Source organism: Barbus barbus (assembly GCF_936440315.1).
Source record: "Barbus barbus genome assembly, chromosome: 45".
NCBI classification, from domain to species: Eukaryota; Metazoa; Chordata; class Actinopteri; order Cypriniformes; family Cyprinidae; genus Barbus; species Barbus barbus.
The window spans coordinates 9,791,975-9,805,975 of NC_136723.1; the positions used below are offsets into that span (position 1 = coordinate 9,791,975).

Here is a 14,001-nt window from a genome sequence, read left to right on the forward strand (position 1 = left end):
GTCATCTTCATTAAACACAATATAGTGTGAAGTAGAGAACATAACATTACTTGGACTCAAACTAGCCGAGCTGCGTTTGTGTCATTGTCCATGTTCGCAAAGCCCCGTTACTTGCTCTTGGCCGGCTTCTCGGTTTTCTTGGGCAGCAGCACTGCCTGGATGTTTGGAAGCACTCCGCCCTGGGCGATGGTAACACCGCCTAAAAGCTTGTTGAGCTCTTCGTCGTTGCGGACAGCCAGTTGCAGGTGACGAGGGATGATTCTCGTTTTTTTGTTGTCTCGGGCCGCGTTCCCTGCCAGCTCCAGGATCTCAGCCGTTAGGTATTCCAGGACAGCGGCCAAATACACGGGGGCTCCTGCGCCTACGCGCTCGGCGTAATTTCCCTTGCGTAATAATCTGTGTACACGTCCGACTGGAAACTGAAGTCCAGCTCTGGATGAACGAGACTTGGCCTTCGCGCGGGCCTTCCCCCCGGTTTTACCTCTTCCAGACATGTTTTGACAACAAAGGAACCGTCTGTTTGGCTAGAAAGCGACCTGTTTAATGTTGCTAGTCAAATGTACCTTCGCTTATGATGTAAGCAGGGATTGGTATTTATACCCAGACGTGTGCTCTGAATGGTTGGTTTCACTCTAAAGCAAGCAACCAATCGCCGCTCGAGTTTTAGTCCATGACGTTAGAAAGTTATCCTATCAGAACCCACTATCCGCTCGCTCTAATTTGCATGCCGACTCTATAAATATGGGGCAAAATCTGCGCAGAGCGTTCGCATACCGTAACGATCCTTTGACAGCTGAGCTTTTGTGAAAAACCGACACAATGCCTGAACCTGCGAAATCAGCACCAGCTCCTAAAAAGGGGTCTAAAAAAGCTGTCACCAAGACCCAGAAGAAAGGGGATAAGAAAAGGCGTAAGACCAGGAAAGAGAGTTACGCCATTTACGTGTACAAAGTACTGAAACAAGTTCATCCGGACACTGGTATTTCCTCAAAGGCGATGGGCATTATGAACTCATTTGTAAACGACATCTTCGAGCGTATTGCCGGAGAAGCGTCGCGCCTGGCGCATTACAACAAGCGCTCCACTATCACATCCCGGGAGATCCAGACGGCCGTGCGCCTGCTCCTGCCGGGAGAACTGGCCAAACACGCCGTGTCCGAGGGCACTAAGGCCGTGACTAAATACACCAGCTCCAAGTGAACACACAAGATGGACTGGACTCTATTCCTAATGATGGAAGACGAAAGCCACCCACTGTTGTTTGATATCCGCATGAGGGACCTCTGGTACATCTTGCGCGAACCCAGCTCTGGAGGAGCACAAACACGGTGCTTTCCATCTGTAACACCAACATTCACCTGAGGCTGTTCCTGTTTGATCGTATTTGCACGTGTGAACACTTGTACTGTACTACTATGGCATATGGTCGTCATTTGTTAACTCATGTTACCGGAGGAAAACACTGTGGCTTTGGTTTTTATTGATTTGTTGTTGACAACAATTGCTGTACTGTATTCATACTGAAAACGAAGTCTTATGCCTGAATGTTTCTTCATAACTACCCTGTAATTTACCACAAATAAATACATTGGTTAATGGTAACTACAAACAGATTTGCGAGTATTCCTGTCATGTAATGTGTAAGTTAGCTTATTACTATGACATAAACGAAACTGGCGCCATAAAGCCGAATATTTTGTACGAAAAATATGCTTTTATTACATAATTATTTATTCGAAGTATATAAAATGCGTTTTTAAACAACGTTGCAGTATCTACGAAAGTTTACAAACGCGCTAATAGACGCTTGGCTTGCCTGCAGAAGTCGCCGGAGGAGGTAACCATAGCAACAGGAAGGAAGGATGCTCGAGGATTAATGAACAAAACCAGCACTGTCATTATTTATGCCTTTATTATAGATTTACCATCAAACATAAAAGATTTAAAACGTCTTTATTACACCTGATAACTGAGGCAGCAAAACAATTGGATTAGTCAGGTAAATCACATAGCCTACTGTATGAAATGGATATTTTAAACGCAAATTTATGAAACTATGAATAGTATAACAATTGAAATATTCTCTGCCCCAACAACAAAGCTTAATGCTGCTCTGATCCTGAATTGGGACTGAGGTGATATTTAAATGTTATGCAGCATTGCATTTTTACAAGCAACTTTATAGTGGCACAGAGCCACTTCAGAGCAACTTTAACTCAGCCGTGTAAAGATGACTTAAAACTAATAATGAGCGAATCACAGGTTACAATGAAATCAGGACATTTGTACTCCTTATTGTACGATTTGTTCCCTGTGATTTCATCCAGCTTGTGTTACTGGGACATATAGGGGAGAAGTTTTGATCATGACGCCCCTGCAGGCAGAGAGAGAATGCTGAGAATAATCCACATGATCATGTTTTGACATTATGTCTTGAATAAATGGCACACGTCAAGTAACCAAGTATAAACACAATGGGTAAATTACTTGAGGAATATAGTTACCTATGCATCTTCATGATATTATTTTGCAAATGATAATTCAGTGAATCTGAATAGATGACTAAATAGATCCTGCAGATATACAATATGTATCGCAATACTTATACTATATATTACATTAGCAGTGTTGGGGAGTAGTTACATGTAACGGAATTACGTAATTTAATTACAAAATAAAAGTAACTGTAATCAGTTACAGTTACTGAGAAAAAATGTGTAATTAAATTACGGTTACTTATGAAAATGTTAAGGATTACAAAGGGGGTTACATCTGATTTTTTTCACACACACTCCCACGTACATATTTAATTGATTTCTGTCATAAATTGCAGTGACTGCTCTAAAATATGAAACACCAATTATCTTATATATAATAACTTTTATATTTCCTATATGGGTTTATGTATATGCTTTATTTTTTTAAGATTAACAGTTTTTTTCTAAGGCATTGTTAGATTCCAGTGTTTCCTGTCATAGCTATGCAAAGATTTGATTTCAAAAACAATATCATAGCTATTAAATTATTTCTTGTTATGATATTAAATCTGTATTTAACCTCAGCATGATTTTAAAGTAAGTCTGATTTTGTGGTGGCTGTGCTTCAAAGGGAACAACGGATGCCCATTTTCCACAAGGTGGTATGATTCATTAGGGGTCTTCTTGAAATGGTCTCAGTGGTCGTGTAAAACAACACCCTTTTTACCTTGTCAAAAACAGCTCCGTTCACAGTGACTCGTTTCGGTGCATATCTCTTTAGATGCTAATGAGCACTGTTCACCCCGCCCCTCTCTTCTGTGGAAGTGATCCATCCTTGAGTTTTAACTTTTTAACAAAACCTGCCTTGAATTGTCCCTCATTCAGAAAACAGTCTGGAGTAAAATGATTTGCACAGCCAGGCATAAACGAATTTAGTGAAAGTGAAAGTGAAGTGACGTGTGGCCCATACTCGGAATTTGTGCTGTGCATTTAACCCATCCAAGTGTACACACACTGTAGTGAACACACACTGAACACACACTGTAGTGAACACACACCCGGGGCAGTGGGCATCCATAATGCTGCGGTGCCCGGGGAGCAGTTGGAGGTTTGGTGCCTTGCTCAAGGGTCTCACCTCAGTCGTGGTATTGAAGGTGGAAGAGAGCGCTGGTTATTCACTCCAAAACCAAAATGGCTTGATAATTGAGACTGTTTAGTACACAGAATCTCTTGGATTACAATTTACAACTAGACGGATACACTGTCACGTCCTCTAAAGTCAAAAATCTGGGTGTTATATTAGACAGCAACTTGTCCTTTGAAAATCATATTTCCCATGTTACAAAAACAGCATTCTTCCATCTTAGAAACATTGCCAAGCTTCGAAACATGCTACCTGTTTCTGATGCAGAACAGCTAGTTCATGCATTCATGACCTCTAGACTGGACTATTGTAATGCACTGCTAGGTGGTTGTCCTGCATCTTCAATAAACAAGCTACAGATAGTCCAAAATGCAGCGGCTAGAGTTCTTACCAGGTCAAGAAAATATGATCATTTTACCCCAATTTTACAGTCTCTGCACTGGCTACCCATTCAGTTCCGTATCATTTACAAAATATTATTACTTGCCTATAAGGCCCTAAATGGTTTAGCTCCTGCGTACCTAACTTGTCTTCTACCACGCTACAATCCAACCCGCTCCCTAAGGTCACACAACTCTGGACTTTTGGTAGTACCTAGGATAGCAAAGTCCACTAAAGGAGGTAGAGCTTTTTCACATTTGGCTCCCAAACTCTGGAATAGCCTTCCTGATAACGTTTGGGGTCAGACACACTCTCTCTGTTTAAATCTAGATTAAAGGCACATCTATTTAGCCAATCATTCACATAATGCATCTTATAATCTTGTACTGCGGTTATATCTGATCAAATGTACATTATTATTATTCTTTAGCTTGGGTTGTGGTAACTAGGAATTAACATCCCATGGTAACTAGGAATGACAGAAGCTTCAGTCTGGATCCAACCCTTAAATGATCTGAGATGACCGAACACCTGAGAAAAGATAATGCCAACCCCTCAGAGAATCTCAGAGGATGCCAACGCTCAGACAACATACAGAATTAACAAATTTTGCCATAAGTTAAACATATTAAGGTTCTGCAATATATAAATATATTGTGGAAACTTAATTTCCTGTAGAGCTGATTTGTATCGTAAAAAGCGTTATACAAATAACCTTGAACTTGAACTTAAAAAGGAAACAATGTGACAGAGGAACCAGATAGCCAGATGGACGGTCTCTTAGAAGATCATGTACTACATTGTCCCTTTCTCGTGTAGTTTTAAGAGGGGCTGTCTTTGTTGAAATAACACTCTGACGATGGCAGGCTTTGTCTGAATGGGTGTGTTATCTATTTCTAGAAAACGATGAGGTGACGTGACCTTTTCTCACGAAGACGGCATACCTGAAACCACATACACTAAAAGAGGATATTGAGAGTGTGTGCGTATTTTATGAAAAATAATATGAATATTTAGACAGTTAACACCTCTGTTATTGTTGGTTTAAGGAAAGTATTATGATGCTCTTCATTGCATTCAATTTATAAAATATAATAGTTCGGAGTTCTGAAATTACAAGAGGGGTTATTTAATTTTTGGATTGGATTTTATTGTCCTTTTGTGAAAATAAGATGATTGTGCAGATATCTTATACTTATCCTCAATCAATTATGTATTATATTTTTTTCTATAATAAAAATGTTATAATTTTGTATTCATTTTATCATATAAATTTAAATTGTAAAAAAGGCTATTTTTTTTTTATTTTTTTTCAACAAATAAAGCAATATTGACTTTCAGTCTTAAAATAGACTATTAGTATGTTAGTGTGACAAAATTAGAAAAGACCATGCTTCATTAGGGTCCTGTTTTATAACTTGACCACCTTGTGTCTTCAAGTGGACATATTTGTTGCATAATGCTTTGTTATAATAGCACAGTTAAGTGCAGCCTGATACACAGTGATGTAATGCATTTATAGAATATAACATGCAAAAGCATATTCCAGACATGTTACCTGATACTGAACTTATACTGATCTTCTTAAAGCTCCTCGTGTTCCTCCTCTGGCGTCCCTTATTTCTCATAACCCCTGTTGTGTTTCTGGTGCCCTCCCTCACACCTATAGATAGAAAGGGGCCAGTATAAATAGCTATGTCGTCATAAACAGAGAAAGAGACGACGAAAGAGAGAAGGTGAACAAGGTAATTCGTACAACTTCATGATTTAAGTTCTGGTCTAAATATATTAGTATTACTAGATGACTCTGGTTTATTATATTTTGTGTTTCAAATATTTTGAAATTATGCCAATGTGTGTTTTACGTATTTATTATTTGTGGGTTTTTTATTTTAAAAATTATTTGTATTTATTATTTGTGCTTTATCTTTTTTAATTTAAAAAAAATTGTTTTTATTATTTGTGCTTTTTATTTGTTTATAAAAATATTTTCTATCTATCTGTCCATCTGTCTATTAGGGGTGGGAATCTTCAGGCACTTCACGATCCGATTCCATAACGTGAATCTTGGTTTCATGATTCAATTCAATTACGATTATCATTATCAACTCAATATTATGATGCGTCACACTCTCAGTTTTCAATATTAGCCTACTGCACGTGGCTACGTTTTCATTTAAATTTTAAATCAAATTTATTTTGTGCAAAATTTACTTTATTTTATTTTTTATTATATAAGCAGGCTACTTTTTAATTACTTGTTTAAAATAAGTGCTCTTTAAGTAGGCCTATCCGAAAGTTTGCAGACAATAGTTATGGGTTTTTCTTTTTTCCCTCAGCATTAGTTTGATTATTACTGATGAGATCATAGACAGTGGCTTTAACAGGCTGCATTTAGACTTATGCACAGATCTATTTCGATATATCATGGGCCTCATTGTGTTGCGCAGAAACCATCCTACATTTGATCTTATGATCATTTCTAAGATAGTGGTACGTGCGATTCATAGAATGAACGCGTCTCTTTCAGATGAGAAATCTATGAATCGCAACTGATCTTGAACTTGCAAGCAATTGAATGGTTTCAGCTCTCTGCCTTGTAAACGACTCCTAATTAATATCATTAACATATAAAATATCACCAATCGTCATAATTTAGAACAGCGAGCTGCAAGCACAGCTTATATTTAAAATAAAACCTGCAATACTTTGACAATAAAGAGTGCGTACGTCTATCTATCTATCTATCTATCTATCTATCTATCTATCTATCTATCTATCTATCTATCTATCTATCTATCTATCTATCTATCTATCTGTCTGTCTGTCTGTCTGTCTGTCTGTCTGTCTGTCTGTCTGTCTGTCTGTCTGTCTGTCTGTCTGTCTATCTATCTATCTATCTATCTATCTATCTATCTATCTCTGTCTGTCTGGTCTGTCTGTCTGTCTGTCTATCTATCTATATCTGTCTGTCTATCTGTCTGTCTATCTATCTATCTATCTATCTATCTATCTATCTATCTATCTCTGTCTGTCTGTCTGTCTGTCTATCTATCTCTGTCTGTCTGTCTGTCTGTCTGTCTATCTATCTATCTATCTATCTATCTATCTATCTATCTATCTATCTATCTATCTATCTATCGCTGTCTGTCTGTCTATCTATCTATCTATCTATCTATCTATCTATCTATCTATCTATCTATCTATCTATCTATCTATCTATCTATAATAGATCTATCTATCTATCTATCTATCTCTGTCTGTCTGTCTGTCTGTCTGTCTGTCTGTCTGTCTGTCTATCTATCTATCTATCTATCTATCTATCTATCTATCTCTGTCTGTCTGTCTGTCTGTCTGTCTGTCTGTCTGTCTGTCTGTCTATCTATCTATCTATCTATCTATCTATCTATCTATCTATCTATCTATCTATCTATCTCTGTCTGTCTGTCTGTCTGTCTGTCTGTCTGTCTGTCTGTCTGTCTATCTATCTATCTATCTATCTATCTATCTATCTCTGTCTGTCTGTCTGTCTGTCTGTCTGTCTGTCTGTCTGTCTGTCTATCTATCTATCTATCTATCTCTGTCTGTCTGTCTGTCTGTCTATCTATCTCTGTCTGTCTGTCTGTCTGTCTGTCTGTCTGTCTGTCTATCTATCTATCTATCTATCTATCTATCTATCTATCTATCTATCTATCTATCTATCTCTGTCTGTCTGTCTGTCTATCTATCTATCTATCTATCTGTCTCTCTGTCTGTCTGTCTGTCTGTCTGTCTGTCTGTCTATCTATCTATCTATCTATCTATCTATCTATCTATCTATCTATCTATCTATCTATCTATCTATCTATCTATCTATCTATCTATCTATCTCTGTCTGTCTGTCTGTCTGTCTGTCTGTCTGTCTGTCTATCTATCTATCTATCTATCTATCTATCTCTGTCTGTCTGTCTGTCTATCTATCTATCTGTCTCTCTGTCTGTCTGTCTGTCTGTCTGTCTGTCTGTCTGTCTGTCTGTCTGTCTATCTATCTATCTATCTATCTATCTATCTATCTGTCTATCTGTCTGTCTGTCTGTCTGTCTGTCTGTCTGTCTGTCTATCTATCTCTGTCTGTCTGTCTGTCTGTCTGTCTGTCTGTCTGTCTGTCTGTCTGTCTGTCTGTCTGTCTATCTATCTATCTATCTATCTATCTATCTATCTATCTATCTATCTATCTATCTATCTATCTATCTATCTATCTATCTGTTTGTCCATCCGCCCGTCTTTCGGTCGTTCTATTGTTTCATCTATCATCCCAAAATTAATTGTATTATTTGTAATATATACTATTTAGTGTTTTTTATGTTTAAAACAGGAGTCAGATGTTCTTTGTTGGTGCTCTCCTTCATCAAAAGCCAAAACCGTGAGGCCAGTGACATCAGGCTCATTTGAATTGGGACATTCAGCGCCTGTTGGTGACACCTGAACACAGAACGGAAAACTTGTTGCGTGATTTGAGAGTAAGTAGGTGTTTTTGCTTTTAAAATCTTTTTTTGAGTAAATCGAGGTCAAGGTGATAATGTGATTTGTGGGATTTTCCCTGCAGCCAGAGCATCATGTGGCCGGCCCTCCTATTGTGTCAGCTCGTCCTGATTCTCCAGTCAGAGGCTCAGAATCCCTGCCTCACCCACCCAACATTCAGAGACCCAGGTCAGTCAAAGCATACATGTATCCTCTCCTCTTCTCCTCTTGCTCTTTATACATCCTTAATTCTCTCATCACTATCTCACCTTTCATTTCCTTTGGAACCACAAAGGAACCCGGGACTACCCAGCAATTTGAGGAGTGTGTTTTCTTAAACATGCAGTATTATTTTAATGATGTGTCCTTCTTGTAGTTATGGTTTATGTGGTTTTAAATGTCCTGTCAGCATAAAGAGCATCATACATTTCCATACCAAAGATGTGCAAACAATAAACATCATAAGAGGTTACTGTGACAACTGTTATCTTTTTTATTTTACAGACAACTCTGATATCACAGTTGTGTGTGGCACAAACAGGATGGATTTGCAGATTTTGCTGTGCCCCATGTACTTCTATGGATACAATGAATCCATGGTGGCTCTTAATGGTCAGTTCGGCAAACCCGAGTGCAGAGGAACCGCTGACTGGACCGTCAACCCACCTGTAATGAAATTCCAGTTCTATATCACTGAACCATACATTTCCATCTGCTCCAATAAGCTGACGGTATGAGACATTTTTCAGCAGATATAATAAAAAGAAATGCTGTAATAAAACAAAAAATAAATTAAACACTATCTATCTATCTATCTATCTATCTATCTATCTATCTATCTATCTATCTATCTATCTATCTATCTATCTATCTATCTATCTATCTATCTATCTATCTATCTATCTATCTATCTATAAAATGTTATATAGACTATTTATATACAGACTGTATGTGGACTGTTTAACAGCTTGTTAAAATAATGCATATTTTATTAAATTTAATGTTTAAAATTCATATATTTAGTAAATGTATATATATATATATATATATATATATATATAATTAATTAATTAATTAATTAATTAATTAATTTATTTATTTTATTTCTTCTTCTTATAATGCTTTTTAAAATTATTTTTTTAGTAGTCTGACCTGTAAATAACTTTGAGTTCTGACTTCTGTAACAAAAAACATTTTAGGATTATGCAAAATTACCTCACAATATATGCATTTCATTCATGTTCAGAAAGTGTATCCTAATGTTCAGGTGTCATTGTTAAACTAATTAATCTCAACAGATCACTGAGGAGATCGGATCTGGGCTGTTCTCTGACTTCTCTAGAGTGCAGTCTGTGAACATCTCTGGGGTGGTCAATACTCAGGACCCGAATGCTGGAACCATCACCTATCAGCAGGAGATGAAATACCTCTTTTCCTGTAGATACCCACTGCAGTACTTGGTCAACAACACGGAGATGAGTGTGTGAGTGGAGTGAACATGTACAGTGAGGTCCAACGGTCTGAGACCACACTGAGGTTCAAAGTTTTAAGAAATTAAAGACACTTCATGCCATAAAATGAGGAAGAAATGTTAACATTTAGGTCACTAATCAAATAAGTAACGTTGTGATCATGTGAATGTTGTACAGAAGGCCAGATTGGCATCAAACTTGCACAAAAATACAAATTTGATGAATTTGTAATGAATTTGAATTTGTAAAATGTATTCGAGAAATAAAAAATAAACATGTTTTCAGTGATCTCAGACTTTTAGCCTTCACTGTATGTCTTAATATCCTGAAATGTGTTAATTGTAAATGATTTAATGAGTTAAGCCATTTACAAACAAACCACTGTTGTTCTGCAGATCTGGAGTGAGTTTGGCAATTAAGGACAATAACGGTAGTTTCATCAGCACTCTAAGCATGGTTCTTTATGAGGTATTATATGTTCCTTTGGCTTAGTTTAGCCTTGACGTAACATAACACATTATTGACTATAACATTCAAGAGATATTGGAACTGGCCCGTGGCATGTGTTCATAACTGTCTTTCTGCATCGACTCAAAGGACTACACATATACAACTCGTCTCTTCATACCTCCAACGGGTCTCATGCTGAAGACCAGGGTTTTTGTGGAAGTCAGAGCCACTAATCTCACAGAGAGGTATTTTGTTCAGTTTGAGATTATGAATGATGTTATCCATCATAAGGAGGCCTATGATATATATGGATGCCACCCATAAAAATTATGAATTTTAGTGACATTCATTCTGATGTAATCCAGAATGAAAATCTTTTATGTAACCAATTTATCTTTTTATATATTGTTATTATAATATTAAATATTTTTGATGTTGATAGATCACTTTTTAAATATATGTATTTTTTCCCCCATAAAGGTTCAATGTTCTGTTGGATCGATGCTATGTAACCACTAGTACTTACCCAGGAAACGGCACATCATTCGACCTGTTTGTTGGGTAAGTGTGAAGACTTAAATCTTTGTTACAGTTACACGTTAAATAATGTTCAGCAATCTAATTTAACACTAAATTAAGTGAATAAGGTTTGGGAATGCATTACATAAAGATGAAATGACATGAATTTGTGCATTTAAAAAAAATAAGAACTAGGGAGAATCAAAAAATTATGAATAATTTACTGCCACTGTGTGAACGATATGCATAATAAAAAATGCAATACATTTGTATAGAAACAATAAAGTGATGAGAAGCACTCTATAATACAGTTACAAGTACTTAATTTTTGGGTAACACTATTTTAAGGTGTCCTTGTTACACGTTATCATGTACTTACTAATATAATAACAATAAATGATGCATAATTACATGCAAGTAACCCTAAACCAAACCCTAACCATATAGTAAGTACATGTAGTTAATTAATATTATTCAGTACTTACACTGTATAATTATATATAATTCATGTATAAAGGGGACCTATTATGCAAAATATACATAATACAGTTTGAATACAGTTGTGTGGCTGCAGTGTGTGAAAACAACCATCTTACAATGTTAAAAATCCACCAACTCATTTTTTATAAAACCAATAAATCATAAACAGTCTCTCCAAGCGAGCTGTTTCAGATTCTCCCTCTGTTTACGTCACCGAAGGGAAAAAGACCCACCCATTTGTGACGCTCTCTGCCCTATTAGCATAAACACAGCCCTGAGTGAGAAGCTGCGGTCTGCCATTACTGGAGATATTTACAATGTCAGCGCCAAAGAGGCTTTACAAGTGTTGTGTTTCGGGATGCACTAATGAACATAGGAGTCGCTATAATCTCCCCCCATCTGAGCCGAGGATACGGTGGTTAAAATTCGTTTTCGAAGGAAATATCCAGGAAAAAAAATCGGTAACGTCCCCTATATGTTTAGGAATTAATACCAACGCTTCGTGTGCGAACATCAGCTGCAAAGTAAGTATCACGCGTTTGTTTTTAAATTGCCTTTCTGAAAGAGCTTCTTGGCACTCTGTAAGGCTTATTGCTACAGCTATCATTGTCTCTGTGTGTTTTCACTGATGCTGCCTTCAAGTGCTATCAGAATGATCGTGAATAGGAATGTTGTAGTTAAAAGTTGCATATGAAAGCTCATAATCAGAATTGGGACTTTTCGTGATAGCATGAGACCAGCTATGTTGTTATTTTTATCCCGCAGTGCTCCCGTCTATGTAATTCATAAACACAAATTTATTATGCACAGTATAATCAGATGACTGACTTTGAAACGGAGTAGTTTTCTGTAAAGACAGCAGGCTTGTATTAATAGTGGAATGTTTATTTCCAAAGGCTAGCACAGCTAATGCAGAGCTGGAGCTCTTGAAGCTCCGCCCTCTTCTCCGGGAGCAACAGCTCACTCTCATTTAAAGCAACATACTCAAAACAGTGCTTTTTGGCTCACACCCTAAAAGTGGCAATTTTAACAAGCTGTAAAAATGTATCTGTGGGGTATATTGAGCTAAAACTTCACATATACGCTCTCGGGACATCAGAGACTTATTTTACATCTTGTAAAAAGGGGCATAATAGGTCCCCTTTAAAATAAAGTGTAGCCAATTTTGTAATCTGATTACATAATACAGATTATACTGATTATATTATCCTCTGTCATTCTCAGATGCAACCTTGATCCACAAACCATAATGGGTGTGAATGGAGAACAACAGGTGGCGCGCTTCTCGTTCGAGACTTTTCGCTTTGTGGAGCACAGAAACAAGAGAGTGTCAACCTTTTATCTGCACTGCACCACCAGGCTCTGCGAGAGCTCTTTCTGTAGATCCTTACGGCAGGTATGAATACAGCCCTATGACAACATGTATCATGGCTAGCAAAAACCTTAATATGTAATTCACAAGAGGGCCCGATAAACCATCATCTAACTGAAGTGTATTCAAATGCATCTTATAACGCATGCATCAGAACTGCACAACTACCGGAAGGAAGCGGAGGGCCGTCCAGTCAGCTCAGGGAACCTCAGTGAGTGACGTTGCCACGGTGAGCTCTGGGGCAATCATCACCAAAGTGGATGGTAAGAGCAGTCAGCTGTTTGAGAGATATGGTTCAAATATGGATGAAGCAGGGTTTCTGTAGGTCTTAAAATTAAGTCTTACATTTTTATAAAAGTCATGGCATTAAATGCTGCATGCACTGCAAAAAAGACTTCCTCAGTATTTTTTTTTTTGTTTGTTTTGTTTTCTAATACAAATATCTAAACACATTAAGATTCATTTACTTTAGGTGCAAAATGAACACATGAAGTCTTGTTTTATGAGAAAACCTGCAGAACCCCTAATGAATAAAGTTTACTGATGAGTAAAGATTGTTTACTGTCATTTGGATACGTTTTACACATTTTAAATTTTGAATTGATGTATTTGAACTTTTTTATAATCCTTCTAGAACCATTTGGACCTGTTGCTACAGGTATGCACTTGTTTTCTCTCCTTTAAATTTGAATTACAGATCTCTTAAACCTTTTGTCAGCTGTGTGATTTTTATTTTTTTTTAATGGGTGAATTTGGTGTGCCTGTGTTTGTGTAGTGTCTAAGCCTCTGAAGCAAGACGAGGCAATGGTGGGCATCTCTGTGGCAGCGGGGGTATTTGGAGGCCTGTGCGTCATCATGGTGGCTGTGCTCATCTACAAGATCCGCAAGGACAAGCTGAATGCAGACAAATCAAACCTTTTCCACTGACAGCACTCAGAGATTCTCATCACTGTGAAAGATGTTCTCACTGTAAAAAGGGCTTCTGCATCTAGTCCTGTAGTTTGGTTGAGCTCAAGGTTTAGAGGACAGGAATGGGATGACGAGTAGATGATGCCATGAGGAAGAACAAAATGTCATGAAACCACTATTATTAATAGATGTGTGCCTTACAGTAAAACAGTCTACTGAATGAATTAGATGCATAATTTTTTTGCATGCCAGTGTTCATTATGATTTTAACTATACTCCATTTATATATCTGCATTT

The 14,001-nt window shown here is 37.3% G+C and overlaps 3 protein-coding genes across 3 annotated transcripts; 2 read left to right on the top strand and 1 right to left on the bottom strand.

The window, feature by feature from the left end:
- Positions 1 to 107: 107 nt before the first annotated feature.
- On the bottom strand, positions 108 to 494 carry LOC306863869 (histone H2A-like; the record flags this gene model as incomplete). The annotated part of the gene is made up of 1 exon (XM_079407441.1): positions 108 to 494. The coding sequence occupies one exon, from the start codon at positions 492 to 494 to the stop codon at positions 108 to 110; it is 387 nt and encodes a 128-aa protein (XP_079263567.1).
- Positions 495 to 556: 62 nt separating this feature from the next.
- LOC306863870 (histone H2B 3) lies at positions 557 to 1,600 on the top strand. The gene has a single exon (XM_079407442.1). The coding sequence runs from the start codon at positions 820 to 822 to the stop codon at positions 1,198 to 1,200; it is 381 nt and encodes a 126-aa protein (XP_079263568.1). The 5' UTR covers positions 557 to 819; the 3' UTR covers positions 1,201 to 1,600.
- A 4,829-nt stretch (positions 1,601 to 6,429) lies between these two features.
- LOC306864422 (zona pellucida-like domain-containing protein 1) lies at positions 6,430 to 13,722 on the top strand (the record flags this gene model as incomplete). The annotated part of the gene is made up of 11 exons (XM_079408432.1): positions 6,430 to 6,495; positions 8,588 to 8,691; positions 9,044 to 9,233; positions 9,801 to 9,985; positions 10,370 to 10,442; positions 10,572 to 10,669; positions 10,905 to 10,985; positions 12,648 to 12,819; positions 12,950 to 13,058; positions 13,430 to 13,453; positions 13,571 to 13,722. 11 exons carry the CDS (start codon positions 6,430 to 6,432, stop codon positions 13,720 to 13,722), a joined length of 1,254 nt encoding a protein of 417 aa, XP_079264558.1.
- Positions 13,723 to 14,001: the final 279 nt, after the last annotated feature.

Coding starts and splice junctions, on each gene's coding strand:
- LOC306863870 (XM_079407442.1), top strand. CDS start 820: ATGCCTGAACCTGCGAAATCAGCACCAGCTCCTAAAAAGGGGTCTAAA.